Source organism: Cryptomeria japonica, chromosome 9, assembly GCF_030272615.1.
Source record: "Cryptomeria japonica chromosome 9, Sugi_1.0, whole genome shotgun sequence".
Classification (NCBI taxonomy): domain Eukaryota; kingdom Viridiplantae; phylum Streptophyta; class Pinopsida; order Cupressales; family Cupressaceae; genus Cryptomeria; species Cryptomeria japonica.
The window spans coordinates 201,866,856-201,883,959 of record NC_081413.1 but is presented as its reverse complement, the minus strand read 5'-3'; the positions used below and the strand labels follow the sequence as shown (position 1 = coordinate 201,883,959).

Sequence of the window (17,104 nt, the reverse complement as noted above, 5' to 3'; positions counted from 1 at the left end):
ATTTTCTGATCAATTAAAAAATCGCCGACCTACGACGCTCTGAATATTGAAAATATGAGACAAACTTTTATAGGCGACCCTCATGTGACTATGTAGGTTCAAATGGATCATTTGCAGGTGCCAAAAATTCTGAGGTACAACTTGTCAAATTTTGACAATTTTTTGCACTTATGGTGCTCAAGGGACGACGTCGGTAGGGTATGGTCCTGAGCATTCGACTGAGTGGGGGGGGTACCAAGAGCATGCTTGGGGTAATAATGCCTAACTGGATGTGTTGGAACTGCTAGTTCATGCCCATGACGAGTATAACGATAATTTGGCTCTGTGGCAACTTTTCATTGAATGCATTTGACGATATTTCAAATGGTCAACTGAAAAATTGTTGTCCTACAAAAACTACTCTGAATCTTGAAAATTAGAGACATGCTATTATAGGCAGCCCTCACATGACCCTATAGGTTCAAATGAATCATTCGTAGGTGCCACAGATTCTGAGATACAACCTGTCAAATTTTGACAATTTTTTGCACTTAAGGCGCTCAAGGGACAATGTCGGTAGGGTATGGCCCTGAGCATTTGACCAAGTGGGGGGGGGGAAATAGGAGCATGTTTGGGGTAAGAATTCCTAACCAAATGTGTTGGAACTGACAGTTTGTGCCCATGACGAGCAGAACGAGAATTTGGCTCCATGGCAACTTTTCATTAAATGCATCTGATGATTTTTTGGTCAAATATCACCGCCCTACGAAAATCCCTCTGAATCTTGAAAATACGAGACAAAATATTGTAGGTATCCCTCATTTGACCCTATAGGTCCAAATAGATCATTCACAAGTGCCATGGATTCCGAGATACAACCTATCAAATTTTAACAATTTTTCGCACTTTGGGCACTTAAGGGACGATGTCGGTAGGGTGTGGCTCTGAGAGTTCGACCAAGTGGGGGGGGGGGAACAAGAGCATGCTTAGGGTAAAAATGCCTAATTGGACATTTTGGAATCGACAGTTCGCACCCATGACGAGTAGAATGAGAATTTGGCTCCGTGACAACTTTTCATTGAATGCATCTGATGAGTTTTTGGTCAACTAAAAAATTGCTGCCCTAAGAAAACCACTCTGAATCTCAAAAATCCAAGATAGGCTATTATAACCGGCCCTCACGTGACCTTGTAGGTTCAAACAAATAATTTGTAGGTACCACAAATTGTGAGATACAACCTATCAAATTTTGATAATTTTTCGCACTTAGAGTGCTCAAGGGACGATGCTAGTAGGGTATGGCCCTAAGCATTCGAACAAGTGGGGGGGAAAATAGGAGCATGCTTGGGGTAAGAATGCCTAATCGTACATTTTGGAATTGACGGTTACAACCCTCGATGAGCAGACTGAGAATTTGGCTCCGTGGCAACCTTTTATTGAATGCATCTGACGCTTGTTTGGTCAATTAAAAAATCGCTACCCTATGAAAATTGCTTCGAATATTGAAAATATGAGATAGGCTATTGTAGGAAGCCCTCATGTGACCCTGTAGGCTTAAATAGGTCATTTGCAGGTGCCACAAATTCTAAGATACAACCTATCAAATTTTGATAATTTTTCGCACTTAGGGTGCTCAAGGGACGACGCTGGTAGGGTATGGTCTTGAGCGTTCGACCGAGTGGGGGGGGGGACATGAGCATTCTTGGGGTAAGAATGCCTAATCAAACATGTTGAAACCAACGGTTCGTGCCCACGATGAGCAGAACGAGAATTTGGCTTCGTTGCAACTTTTCATTAGATGCACTTGACAATTTGAAGAATCACTGTCCTACGAAAACTGTTCCAAATCCCGAAAAATTAGAGATAGGCTATTGTAGGTGGCCCTGACGTGACCCTATAGGCTCAAATGGATCATTCGCAGGTACCACAAAATTTGAGATACAACCCGTCAAATTTTGACAATTTTTCGCACTTAGGGCGCTCAAGGGACGACGCTGGTAGGGTATGGCCCTAAGCATTCGACCGAGTGGGGGGGAAAAATAGGAGCATGCTCAAGGTAAGAATGCCTAACCGGATGTGTTGTAACCAACAATTTCTACCCACGATGAGCATAACGAAAATTTGGCTCCGTGACAACTTTTCATTGAATGCATCTAACGATTTTTTGGTCAACTGAAAAATCATTGCCTTACGAAAACCACTCTGTATCTTGAAAATCCAAGATAGGCTATTGTAGGTAGCCCTCACATGACCTTTTAGGTTCAAATGGATCATTTGTAGGTGCCACATATTTTGAGATACAACCTGTCAAATTTTGACAATTTTTCACACTTAGGTCGCTCAAGGGATGACGTCGGTAGGGTATGGCCCTAAGCGTTCGACCGAGTGGGGGGAAGAAACAAGATAATGTTTGGGGTAAGAATGCCTAATCGAATGTTTTGGAATTGACGATTAGCACCCACGATGAGTAGAATGAGAATTTGACTCCATGGCATCTTTTCATTGAATGCATCTAACGATTTTTTGGTCAACTGAAAAATCGCTGCCCTATGAAAACTACTCTGAATCTTGAAAATATGACATAGCCTATTGTAGGCAGCCCTCACGTGACCTTGTAGGTTCAAACGAATCATTCGCAGGTGCATGGATTCCGAGATACAACCTGTCAAATTTTGACAATATTTTGCACTTAGAGCGCTCAAGGGATGACGTCAGCAAGGTATGGCCCTGATTGTTTGACCAAGTTGGGGGCGGGGGGGGATAGGAGCACACTTGGGGTAAGAATGCATAACCGGACGTATTGGAACCGATGTTACAATGCATTATGAAGCACAATATACCTACATTCAGTGGGGGGTGGAGATATTTTGCACGTGATAGTAAAAGAAAGGAAGGTAAAATTTGTATCTTTTAGTAGCTGAATGACAATAATTTTTTTTATGTTTAGAGTTCATATATTCAAGTCTTAAATTTAACAAGCAACATGTGGAAATGGACCTCTTCATAGTATCTTCCTACTAAGATGGCTTTAATGATGCGGAATTGTTGCTAAATGTAACCAATGGATTATGAAAAAAATGGATTTCGTTGCACAAGATGCTTTGCTACTTTTCATTTGTCATTAATAAGTATTCATGTTATGATTAATAGCAATACCAACACAGTCGTTAAATTTGGTGAAGTTGCCAAAGGCAACCAGATTTAATACTTAAGATTTAGATGGAACAAATTATATTGCATTTCAAGATTATATGAACAACATTCTATTGTTCATTATTTAACCATTGTTAATTATTGGATTGAAGATTAAAGTTTAAACAAATGATGCCACCATGCACGTGAGGAACAAGTTATATCGAATCTTAACTTCTATATATCAAAATGCCAAATAATTACAAGTATATGTCCATATACAAAACATACATGCCAACTAGACATGTAAGTATCCCAAAATATTCTGTCACATCCTAAATTACTGATGGATCATCAAAATCGACCGTCTTCATAACACTACTTGGATCTGAAGGATCCTACACAAGAAAAATCAAACCACAATTGAGATTAGTTATATTATATAATTTACATTTGAAAAGCTAACACAAAAATCAGTATAAATTGAACTATAATTAAACTCTAAAATTTAATTCTTGATTACTTCATTGCCACATTTTCTCATAAACTTGGGAGGAGTCCTAGAATATGTCATAGGGAGAGTATGGATGTCATCAAGATTTTTCGTAGACAACCTATATATGTTCACAAACATATCATTGATACAAGTTAGCATATAACTGTCAATGATAGGAACACATTATATCTTCTAAACACAAAATAAAACAAACACATGTACCTGAGGCATATCTTCTGCTTCTTCAGGTACAATGGGTGCAGTCAACAAAGATGTGAAGCCAATAATTCTTTGTACATAAAGACAATAAGTATGTGAAACTATCAATCTATGTAGACATGTATAATCATTATAAGTTATTTAAACTCTTAATTCAATCATGTTTGCATTCAATTACATTTCCCTTGTCTACAATTGCACTACCAAAGCCCAAATTGTGCGACACCGCACTCACACTACGTGTGTCCTACAAGAGTAAAATAAGATAAACATGCAAGTTACTATATAATTTCATTAATGATAATTTAAATGACGAGCATGTATGTACAATAAAAGATGTAAATGACTAGGTGCAATAATATATGTACCATATACTTATCAAAGACAAATGAAATGGTCATCAAGGTGCCATCATCGACTTGTGATAACTCCTCCTTGGTCATCAACTGTTAAATAGACCATGTATATAAACATTAGTACTTAATACTATCTCTTATAATATTCATTTAAAATAAAATGCACTATGAAATTACAAGGCTTACCACTACGTCGTCAGTGTATGATGAAGGTACCTCCTCATTTCTAGCATGCGATGGCTCCCCAAGGTATGCTCCAGTCCTTGTCGTCACATCTAGTGCATTAGGCATATCATGCACCTCATAATTAGCAGTGTTCACGAGAGGATCAACAAGATCTCCAATAGGACCTAAGCATACTTGCTCACGCATAGCATAGTATGTGGCACACAAATATGTGGAGCTGAAGAGGATGTGTTAACACCACTGGATCCACCACTAGCATCACCAAAAGGTTGAGCTAGTACCCCAGCCCAAGAATCCAAAAGGCTACTCAAAGAGTGAATAGTCGATATAGTCCATGACGTTGCCTTGACAATAATATCTGGATGTTGTACTGGAGGTGGGGGATCAATGAGAGGAGGGGGAACATATGGGCCCTATAATACTCTAACTGCCCTAGGTCTATCTTGAGGCATACCTAAATCCACACCTTGGAAATGCTTGATGTCAAAGTAGTTCACATGCTTGCCCAAAACAAACTCAACATACAATTTTTTGATGAAATAAAATGGGACATCAAGATTTGTGTTGGGTGGTCTATCAAAAACCATCCACCAACGATCCCAAAAGTTATTCACAATATCTTCATTTTGACACCATTTGATGGAAAATTTTGTTTTTTTCACATCTATGGACTGTCTAGTGCAGGGATTGATAAATAATGCAACAATATCAACTTTGGATATCTCAAGCTCCTTGATCTGATCATAGGTCAAGCCATTCACACATGTATTCCTTATGGACTCTCGCCACAAAAGAGTGACATTGTGCTCTGTGGTGACGGTTTCTACATTGTTTATTATGGCATTAAGTGGAGTTAACATTGGGGCTAGACAAGGTATTCTACTATAAATATTTGCAATGCCCCTCAATTGGTTCAAATTTTGACCAATTAAATCTTGAATTGAGGGGGGGAATTGGTAATGGAGGGTTTGGTGGTTGTGGTTGTTCAAGTTTGTCATTGTTATCACCCATTTTATTTGATTGAAGTTAAAAATTTGAATTTAATCAATAAATTTCAAAGAACAATGTATTTCAAATGAAAAAACCTAAATTCTATAAAAAAAATGAAAAATAAATTGAAAAATTATGAGAAAAATTGATAAAAAGACAACAAAATTGCAATATAATCATACCTTTGCTAAAAAATTGACAGAAAAAGCCTTCAAATCAGATATCTGGTGAAATCCAACATCGTATTTTAACACTTCGCAAAGCCCATGGGTGAAAAATGACCCACAAATTTTCTCAATGGGTATAAAAATACCAACAAGAATCAGATATCCAATACCTAAACCTTTTTCTGGGATGTCTTATATATTAAATATTATATACTAAACAATATATAATATATTACATATTATTTATTATATAATAAATAAAATATAATATATAATATATAATATATTATATTATATTATATATTATTCATATATAATATATAATATATTATATTATATAAATTATATAATATATTATATATAATATATAATATATATATATTATATATAATATATAATATATATATATTATATTATATATTATATCTTATATATATAATATATATTTTATTAATATCGGATATCTGATTTGCTTGGGTTTTTGTCATGGCTAGATGTACTAACATCCAAGCCAAGGAAAAAGTCAAAACATTTTTTTTGCACTTTTAGGCAAGTGAAGGCAATTTTTTTCATATCGCCACTTTTTGGGCCCTCATGATCTTGCACGTACCCTAACACTTCCTGTTCTTCGCAATAGAATTGGTGAAGATGAAGCTGATAAGCAAGCTGTTAGGGAACTTTACAAGTTCCTCTTTGAAGATTGGGAGAAGATCATAGATATGATAGGGGCTCATAAATTGGCCCCTTATATCTGATTACTAGTTTTTTTGGCTTTTTGGTTCTTGGGGTATACCCCTGCTGTTTATTTCCTGCTAAATTTTTCCCCATTTATTTCCTACTAAACTCTCATCTGGCTTAACTGGTTTTTGATGTTGTTGATGTGTTGTGGATAGTCTATGACTATGTTAAAGGGTCGACGCCCTAGTTAACACTACTTTATAATAAAAAACATTTATGTGAGGGTATACCCCAAGTTTTAAGGTTTGAGTGGTATCCAATATTTTTGGGTTAAAAGGGGGCTAAATAGATACTTGTGTAAAAGTAAGTATGTGTACACTTATACAAGGATAAAGTGTTTTATGTTAGGCCAGTTCTTGCTAACAAGAATGAAATAAATTCTTGTGAGCTATAAAGAGATATAAGAATGTACGTATCCTAGTATTTGAGAATTATATAATACAATTCTTGAATATTATCTTAAGTAGTGAATTTTTTTTCTATACACCATATTTTTTTGTTGCAATCATGTATCCTTGTTAAAATATTGAGGTATTTTGATGACAAGTTTGAGAAGATGGTGTGTGAACAATGACACACATATCAATATATGAATGTGATTTTTATATTTCAAAACTTTCACCAAAGGAATGCAAATATTGTTAGTTCATTATGTCTGATAGGTTGCATTCAAGCCATAGTTGTCATACCAACTAGAGGGTATCTAGGGCTATCTAGAAAATTGTTTGCCATAGAGTTAATATACTACACATTTTTTCAAACGATAAACACAAAATCATTTATCTACTATCCTCATGAAGGGTATGACCATTTCCAATTGAAAGGTGTGTGGGGGACCATTGGTATGTGGTGGGAGGTAGAACACTTTAATGTTGTTCTCCCTCCTCCAACTAAAGATCATTGAAGATTTTAGATCATGAAGGAAACTCTTTATATTCAAATTAACATCGAAAAGAATGTAAAATTTAGGTGATTAAAAGTGTATGTTTGATTGATTGATAAATCTATGTTTAAGTCAACAAAACTTATATTTGAATTCAAACATGAAATGACTTTTTTTAATTGATAATAATTATATATTTTATTTATATTTATCAAAAAGTACAATATCATCTCTAAAACTAAAAACATCATAGATCAAACCACCATACAATCTGGACCAGATATTTGTAGCAAACTTCATATCCAAAAAACCAACACCACTTGCCTAGCAGAACCCCCAACCTACATAATAATTCAACCCACCAAACCCTAGAGTAGCACAAAACTATACACCAGTGACAATATATCCACAAAAAGCCTACAACCTGTCTTCTTTTGTAAAAATATAGTAGAGCCACCATGAAGTAGTAAATACAAAATATGTAATATTTTCAACCAAAAAAATTTAGGAGCCATATCCTCATTCTAATTTCACCCTTTTCACAAACTCCTTCATCTAGTAGTCACTTAGCTTGAACCTCGCCTACTTGTTGCCCTTTGATTGCACACTAGAATTATCGACCCATTCCTTTTCTTTCTCATGAAGAAAGTCCAAAAGTGCAAGGTTCCACCCCATATTGACCTTCATCTTTCATTCCTCCATGTTCAACAACGCACTCAAGTGTATGAAGCATCATGAAGGGGAACACAATTCCCCAACTTGAATCCAATTCCCATCATTTGTTACAAACCCTAACCCTAGTTGCACCATCGCCATCAAAGACCAAATCCCACACAACCATTCTTCCTTGACACACATCCTCGTTGCTCATTCAATCTCTTCCTTCTCTCCTTCTCTCCAACCTCATTCCAGCACCATGGACACAATATCAACATTGGTTCAATATCTATGTTTCGCATTAATGAATTCTTCACTCAGCGGGATGCCAATAATCTGCATGAAGATGGGCTCATCAAATTTAAACAAACTACACATCCTCTTCTCTGTTACCGTCCCCAGAAAGGCCAACTACTACTTCATGGTCTTAAGAGAAAAAGTTGCTTCCATAATAGCCACAGTCCTGCCACCCATCTACACAAACACTACACTATCTCTACCTCACTTCATAACGTGTCAAAAAATCACCGCATCTATTGATTTAAAAGATGCCAACTTGCCATAATAAATGCCCTGTCCAAATCATCACGATCTCCCACCTTTGGCGGCGTATGACACATTTCACAATCCCAAGCTCACATTCTAGAGATCCTCCCATATCTCGTCGTCCTTCCCATCATTAATCGACACAACCATTTTTGACAGTGTGTTGGCTATGTTGTTGCCTTCCCATCTCACATGTGAGACTTTAAAATCTAAAAAAAATTATATATGTTTTTAATAATCTTTAACATATTTATTTAATTTCCATGATGGAGCTTCCCCTTAATGATGGGATTAATAATAATTAAGGAGCCCCCCTCTAGGTGAAGTCGTGTGACCTCAAGTTTTTTTACCATACTAATTGCTAAAAATGCCATTTGTACCTCTGCTTTATTATTTGTCCCATTTGATAATTTTTTTGTCTACAACGCTACCATATCACCTTTGAATCTCTTGCCACCCACCTAGCTCCAGAGGGTCCCAAATTCCTCTTCTCGATACCATAAAATTGACTTTAATCCACCCTCCTCAAGTTTGCTCCACAGCACCTCCTCGATACCATTCAAAACAATATTAACTCAGGCCAGGAACAAGCCTTATTTTCTAGAGTTATAATAATGCTTACTTAATGATGCACATTTAATAACTTGATTCGAATACAGTTTTATTCATGTTATTATTTAAAAAATATTATAATAATTTAATGGTTTTGTTTCACTGAACAGTAGTTCATTGCAATAGTTTCACTGAACAGTTGTTTTTACTACCATCCTTCTGATAGTTGTATCTGGTGCTTAATTTTTTTGTCCCTAATGTTTAATGACGGCAAAATGCACAAATAAGCCGGTTCCACGAAATCTGCTGACAATCATCTGCGAAGAGAGACGGTAAGCGTCTCAACAGTTTCAGAGGCGGAGAGACATGTTGCAGAGCTCATACTCCTCTTATGGCGAAATGGGTAATCGCAGTACAGGTATGGAATAATCCTAACAAATGCCCCCTTTTTCACTTCCTGTCATATCACTCTCATACACAATTATTCGAACAATCAGACCTGGATAAAGCCACTGCAATTCTTGTGCAAAACAAGGGGGACTCTCTATATTCAGGCCTCCAAAGCTCAGAAATTCAATGGTCTGCAAATCTAGTAGAAAAAATCCTTAAAAACATATGGAACGATGGACCCCAAGCCTTGAAGTTTTTCAACTGGGTAGGGAAGCAGAGTGGTTATAAACATAGCACCGAGGCTTATAATTACATCATTGATATTTTAGGTAGAATGAGAGACTACAGAACCCTGTGGCATTTGATGTCTAATATGAGGAGGGAGGGTTGTCCTCTAACGCCCAAAACATTTGCTATAATAATTGAGAGATATGTTGTACAAGGTAACGAAGAGAAGGCAACTAGGGTTTTCCTTTCAATGCCTGAATATGGATGCCCCCTTGATTTGTCTGCATTTAATGCATTTCTTGACACTTTGTGCAAGGCCAGAAAGGTTCAGAGAGCGGAGAGGCTTTTTAGGGAACTAAGGTATCGGTTTCACCCTGATGGTATAACTTATAACACACTTGCCAATGGCTGGTGTAAGGTGAAGAATATTGACAGGGCTCAGAGAATTCTCAAGGAAATGATCCACAGGGGATTCAATCCCACGCTTGTGACATGTAATACTCTTCTTCATGGGTTTTTCAACACAGGTCAGGTCAAGGAGGCTTGGAGATTTTATAAGGAGATGAAGCAGCGAGGGTGTTCACCAGATGTCATCACGTACACAACAATTATATATGGGCTTGGGATGGCAGGGAAGGTTGAAAAGGCAAGCAAAGCTTTTAAAGGTATGATTAAGAATGGTTGCCTTCCAAATGTTGTGACTTATAATGCAATGATCCAGGTGCTCTGCAGAAAAGATTCTGTGGCTGCTGGATTCGTTGTCTTCAACGATATGCTTAGGAAAGGTTATGTTCCTAATTTGAATACTTACAATATACTGATAAGAGGGCTTTGCCATGCTAAAGAAATGGATAGAGCTTTGGTGCTCATGAATGAGATGAAAGAAAAGGGCTGTAAACCTGATGCTCGGACGTACAATATTATTATTGGGTACTTTTGTGATCTAGGTCAAATTGAGAGAGCAACTAGAATTATGAAGAACATGGAAGCGGGAGAATGTCTTCCTAATCTAGACACATACCATATACTCTTGAGTGTCCTCTGTGCCACTAAAAAATCTAATGATTTAGTGGAAGCTGGAAAACTTCTGGATGAAATGGTAGACAGGGGCTTTTATCCTCGGCGCTTTGTATTCAACCGTGTTATTGATGGACTTTTTATTACTGGAAATCAAGAATTTGCGAAAGAACTTCTGAGAAAACATAGCCAGAGTGCGCGTCTTCCAAGAGATTTCAGAATATGAAGAATATAGTCTGTTTTTTGTTACAGTTATGACCTTCATTCATTGCTTAGATGATTTCTGGAATCAGATTGCAGAGACGCTATCAAGATTGGAGCAATTCTGTAGGATTAACAATTGAAATCATATGGATGTAAAACTGTCAACCATCAATATTCAGGGGAAATATAAAATCATGCAGTTTGACTTTGCAAATTTTTATTAAATGCAAAGCTTGCCTCAGCGGATTTTCAAAATTCATTTGGTGTTATTTTGATTACCATACCCCATGGCTGGAAGCATATACCGAAGTTATGGGCAAAGCATTTGTATTTCTTCATATGTAAGTGTTGTTGTAACATCTATTTAAGCCAGTAAAAATCGAAGGGATGCCCAAGCTTAGTAGTTTCTTGCAATTCTTTACACAAATTCTTGTTGCTTTAATGTTTCAGGCTTCATGTAGACTTAATATCTTGCTAATTCTGATAGGCTCCTTTTCTTTTAATGTTTTTTATTTATTTAATTTTTGTTTATTTCTTTTTCACCCTATATCTAATCAACATTCTCATTATGTCTTCTTATTTCACTGAAACAAAGTTCATTGTTAATCCCTGCTATAGGTAAGGCATATTACTGATTAAACCTGTTTAAAATCCCTCACAAAATTTTCACCATAAATATGCATCTTTTTCAAATGTTCATTTTGTCAAGCATTTTGCAGGCTTCTGACAAGAATTATTTGCAGGTTTATGTGTTTCCAGTTTGCATTGGTTTAATACAACATCCACGATGCAAGGCACTCGTAAATAAAATAAATTTACAATATTTTATCCAACTGAAAACTAAATTTATTTCCAATGAAACCTGCTGATGAAAATCAGATTAAGAGCTATTTGAATAATGTTCTGCTACAGAATTACATAGACGGTTTATTTGATTTCTGACCTCCAAATTGGCTGCCAGAGATTAATTATTTGCAGGTTTATGTGTTTCCAGTTTGCATTGGTTTAATACAACGTCCACGATGCAAGGCACTCGTAAATAAAATAAAATTACAATATTTTATCCAACTGAAAATTAAATTTATTTCCAATGAAACCTGCTGATGAAAATCAGATTAAGAGCTATTTGAATAATGTTCTGCTATAGAATTACATAGACGGTTTATTTGATTTCTGACCTCCAAATTGGCTGCCAGAGATTAATTAATTGCAGCAAACTGTCTGAAGCTTGAATTGGATGTAGAATCTAGGAATACTCAGCAAGTTTTTATTCTTCAAAATCTCTGTAGTTACTGCCCAGAATATGTAGGTCACTGTCAACTCTCGCACGCCTCTGTCCACAGGGGACTTTGACTTGCTGGAAAGTCTTTCTATCTCCTGGAAGCAGAGTAGCCGGAGACACCTCTGCCTCTCCCTGGGCACGTGTATTCCTGTATCTTCTTCGGATACGGATACAATACGACACAGATACAGGTCGGATACTGTACCCACACATGCCCAAAAAACCTTGATTTTCCAACCGGATACCGTGTGATTTGATTTTTTTTTAAATTTATGTAAATCTTCCACAATTTAATTTAAAAAAACTTCAATCATGCAATTTTTTAATTTTTTTCTGTATAAACAAAACCTACACCAAATGAGGAAGACAAATGAAAGGTTTTTCTATTTCAGCAACCCATTTTTTGGGTTATCTTCCAATGCATTTCAACTATTTTTAGCATATTGTAAATTGTTAAATCAATTTATAGTTATGTATGTAGTATTTATGTGTCTATATTGCTTTTAAAGTAATAGAAATCTCCTCTAATAACTTAGAAAATTGTTGTAAATGTATATGTATGGTTTTTTTATGAATGTCATATCTAGGCATATCCATATTGGGGGTCTTCAAAAATGGCCGTATCCGTATCTGTACCCTATCCTAATTTGTATCCGTATCCATGTCCATACAACTTTTCCTGGAAGCTGTCTTTCAAATCCCACGTTCAGCTAGCTCAGAGCTTCATGCCAAATGCAGGGATATTAATGGTGGTCTCTAGTGTTGTTCAACCTGCCAAAATGGTGGCTTGACCACACACAAACTCACGCCAAGCTTCATAAGCATTAGCGGCCAGGAAAAAGACAAATCTTCCAGTAGAAGAGAACACTAAACCCACGCTTCAGCAATCTTTATTATTGCCCAGCCAACAATTCACATAAATCTACTAGGATTGGAGAAAATTAATTGCCCAATCAATAACTAATCAAACAAACAATAAGGTGCTTCCTCATACCAAGGCGACTATATTTTCTTGCAAATCTTCATTCTTCCAACCTTTGAAATTTGTCTTGGAACAAGATTTCACAAATTTCACAATCTTCAACCTGTTAAATCTAATGTGGAACTTGAGTGGCTCCACTATTAACTAGCTAGGGTAGATATTTCACTACCGAAATCGATTGCCCTTAGGGTTTTCATCCTAGGGTTTTTGCTCCACAAGAAGCTTTCCAAATCTTGGAAAGAGAAAACAGACCAAGCATGAAGAAATGAGCTCCAAAATGTCCTTTTATAATAACCCTAGGAACTTTCCGAAGGCTTTTTCAAATTTTAATAAATTAACTAAAATAAGTTATACTTTGTTGGATACTTAAAATCATAGTTTTAAAACTTGTGGACTCGCCACGGACTCACCACGGACTCGCGAGTCCATGGGAGCCACGAGTCAACTCACCAAGGACTCGCGAGGCGAGTCCATCTGAAATACTCGTGAGTCTTTTACAAGGACTCGCGCGAGTCGCGCGAGTCTTTCAGATGGACTCGCGCGACCCAGAAAAAAAGTCATGCAAGCTTTAAAATTGAGTTTTTTAATTGTCTATAACAATATGAATGCATCTCTTTTTATTGTTACACATAATTCTTCTTTTAAACCTGACCATATCATTTTATTGTTTGATGTGCTGTGATCATTTTCAGCACTAATGCCACCCTGAGCACCATAGCCATAAGCATATTTTCATTTTGTGTACAAATTCTAATGTGGAGAATCAATAGAACGAAAGCTATAGCAACTATTTTGGATCTGTCTAGGATTTGAAGCAGTTAGAATATTATCAGATAGGCATTTTGTTTAATTTTCTTCTTCCTCCGAACTATTTAAATGGATATTATTACTTTTATTTTAGTATGAATATTCTTCCAAACTAGTACTTTTGGGTTGACTTCCATTATGACAAATGTTAACATTTATATTTGCTTTTTGTTGGTGAATATAGAAGTGATTTGCTGTCAGGCATGAAACAAGGAATGACAGTTTTTTTAAATGTTTCATTATTATGCACAATCAAAGGTTTATTTTTTAAAATTTTCCCCTTTCTGTTGTCCACAACTATAAAAAATTGAATAGTTATAGTCTGTGCAGGGCTGCAATGCAGGATACCCAGTCTTGAGCATATAAATTACTCCACTAAGCAGAAAAAGATTCTATTTGTCTTAAAAAATGGAGTTAAAGAACTCAGAAAAGGACTCTTTCAGGAAAGACATTATTCAAGCCTTGCAAGAGAATCCATTGATCAGGATAGATTTGGTATTAGCACAAGGATTAGTTCAGCTAGCTCAAACAGGTGGTTTAGCTCTTATCAAAATTAGTTTGTTGAGTGCTCAAACAAGAAGGTTTTTTTATCAAAGTATATTAAATCAATTATTTTTTGAAAAGACTCTATTATCATTGCTTTGTGTACATTGTTGCTAATTGCAAAAACTCCAGGTTTTCATTTTTTGAGTTATGCTGTAATTTCCAAGCTTTTTGAACTATGCTTCAACCATTGTACGGAGAACACTATCATTTGGAGCCTTTTTAATTCTACTACAATGGGGTAAGTATGATAAAGATTGTTTTTAGCTTTTATTGCTTATTTGCTATGTAGGAGCTATGCTTTATTCTTTATCTTCATTAGGCATGGCTGCAATCCATTTAACTTTCTAAGTCTAAACAACTAATGTTTGTCAGCTAAGTCATTTTTACATTTAATTCTCATCTGTATCTCAGTTCTTCAAGCTACATTGTATTGCTGACACTGATCCAATTCTAAGCTTTTAATCATTTACTCTACTGATGGGATAAATATATAGGTATTTCTAATGTCCTAGTATATTTTGTTTTGAGAATTTTATATAAAAGAAAAGTTAGATGTCCTTGACAGCAAAAATCTTTTGGGGGAAAATTGGCAAATCAAAAGATTAAGAGTGTTACAAAAAATTGGATTTATTTTTGGGAAAAATGAGATTTTCAAATTTTTTAGAAAAACACATAAAAAGAAGAAGAAAAACCTGCTCTTTTTCATATTTAAAGACATTCTAATAGGATAAGGATATAGAGAGCACATAAATTTGAAGTTTAGCCCATGAATTGTGGACTACAGATTCTCATTTGAGTTCATACTGCTGATAGCATTGCATAGTGTATATATAATGACTAGATGCTAATACTTTTCAGAGTTTCAGTTACAATTTACTTTGTACGAAGTCAAGCCACAAACTAAGTACAAAGTTTCAAAAATCAGACATAGTCAAGGACTCTTTCTACCATGAAGAGAGCTATACTAAAGAGTTGTAGGTCTTGATGATAAATTTCCTGAGTTAGAATCTCTTCTAAGTCATTCGACTAGATTACTATCAAGGTTGGCCTTTGTTAGGATATCAAAATCATCATGATTGAGAAGGACATCATCATTTGGAATGCACTCAGATTTGGATCAATCTCATTGAGGTCTGTTGACTGGTCTTCCTCAATGGTACCTGATTTTTTTTTGTATAGAAATTAAATTTAGTAATCGAAAGTGAAACGAAAGACCATGATTTCATTTTAGAATTACAATTATTTTGAAATTCTAACCCCAAGCTTTCTTTAGCTTCACGCAGAGGTTGTGGTGTATGAACACCAAGTCATTCATTTGTTGTTGTGTCAAACAGTTGTGTTTCTTGGAATGTATGCATTAAAAAACACACAAGTACTCTTCCAAGTGGATAAAATACATTGCTGACTCAAATGTGTGTTGCCATTCATCAAAGATTTTTGGCTTCTTGACCACAAAAATCCTACCATTGTGTTGAAAAACAAAAATTATTTTGAGATGATATCATGTACAATCAATGAAAGGTCAACACCTTTAATGTACACATCTACAATATTGAGAGATTGTCAAAAGCTTATGGAGCCTACCTAGTTTGTAGGTCTTCTTGCCTTCCACAACAACCATACTTTAGAAAAAACCCTTTGCCTACTTGTATATTGGTTGCTTTGCCAAAATTGCATCCAATGTTGTTGGGGTAGGGATCATTTTCTCCATGCACATCAGTAGGCCCCGTGTGACCTCAACATTAGCTTCAAATGAGGGGTTATAGAACAATAATGCATTCATATAGTATCTAGGAGGGACGTGCATCATTAATCCCATCTTCTATCAATTATGTCCCATGATGGTATTGTTGGTGTTTGTTTTATCATCTACCAAACATTAGGATAGGATACCCGAAGGTATTCTATCCTCTCTTGAAAAATCACTACTGATTCCAAGGTCTATATGTGCGAACAAGCGACTTTAGTGGAATAGCTTTTTGGGTAGTGTATGCTGAAATTTCAGGGGGGACTTACGTTTAACAAGTATCTTGAACTGTTGGACTTAGATGGATTTAGCAATTTTAGGCTCTTCTTTTTTTTTTTTTTTTTGATTTTTCTTTGAAGATATTTAATAGTCTTCCAATATCTTCTTCAAAAACATTCTATCTTGATCTTCAAGTTCGAAATCTCTATGGATTTTCCAATATCGCTCAAACTTGTTGACTTTATGAAAGATCCCTGATGGATCTCTTTTACCAATCTGCTGTAATTTTTATTTATTTAAATTGATTTTTCCTACTTATTAATATTTTCTTTCAGAAATAGACAGAAGTTGCAGAAGGGTTGAATTCTTTTTGTATTTTGATGATTTTTCAACAAGTAAATAATGAAGTACAAGTACATGAACAAAGTACTGAAAATGAAGTTCATATACAGCCAAAACAAATTCGATTCAAGGCAGATTTCTGAATATAAAATCAAATATTTGACCAGATGAAGATTTCCAATAATTTCAGGAAGATTACAATCAGGAATAATTCCAACCTGGATGCTGAAAGAGTAACATATCTAGGAATGAAGTTGTGGCAAGATTCCAGCCCTCCAAGTGCTGCACGTGGGAAAGAAAGTCGCTGCCAGGTACAGCCGTACGGCTGCCAAGTACACCCAACTGGTTAGAAACCCCAAACCCCATGCTGAACTCTGTCAGAATTGCTAAACCTCCAGAAAGAATGCCGTACAATCTCCAAGATGCTAATAGCTGCAAA

The 17,104-nt window shown here is 35.8% G+C and overlaps 1 protein-coding gene across 1 annotated transcript; it reads left to right on the top strand.

Moving 5' to 3' along the window:
* Window positions 1-9,086: 9,086 nt before the first annotated feature.
* LOC131057638 (pentatricopeptide repeat-containing protein At1g74900, mitochondrial) lies at window positions 9,087-14,449 on the top strand. Its single transcript, XM_057991790.2, has 2 exons — window positions 9,087-11,081; window positions 14,142-14,449. Exon 1 carries the CDS (start codon window positions 9,293-9,295, stop codon window positions 10,760-10,762), a length of 1,470 nt encoding a protein of 489 aa, XP_057847773.2. The 5' UTR covers window positions 9,087-9,292; the 3' UTR covers window positions 10,763-11,081; window positions 14,142-14,449.
* Window positions 14,450-17,104: the final 2,655 nt, after the last annotated feature.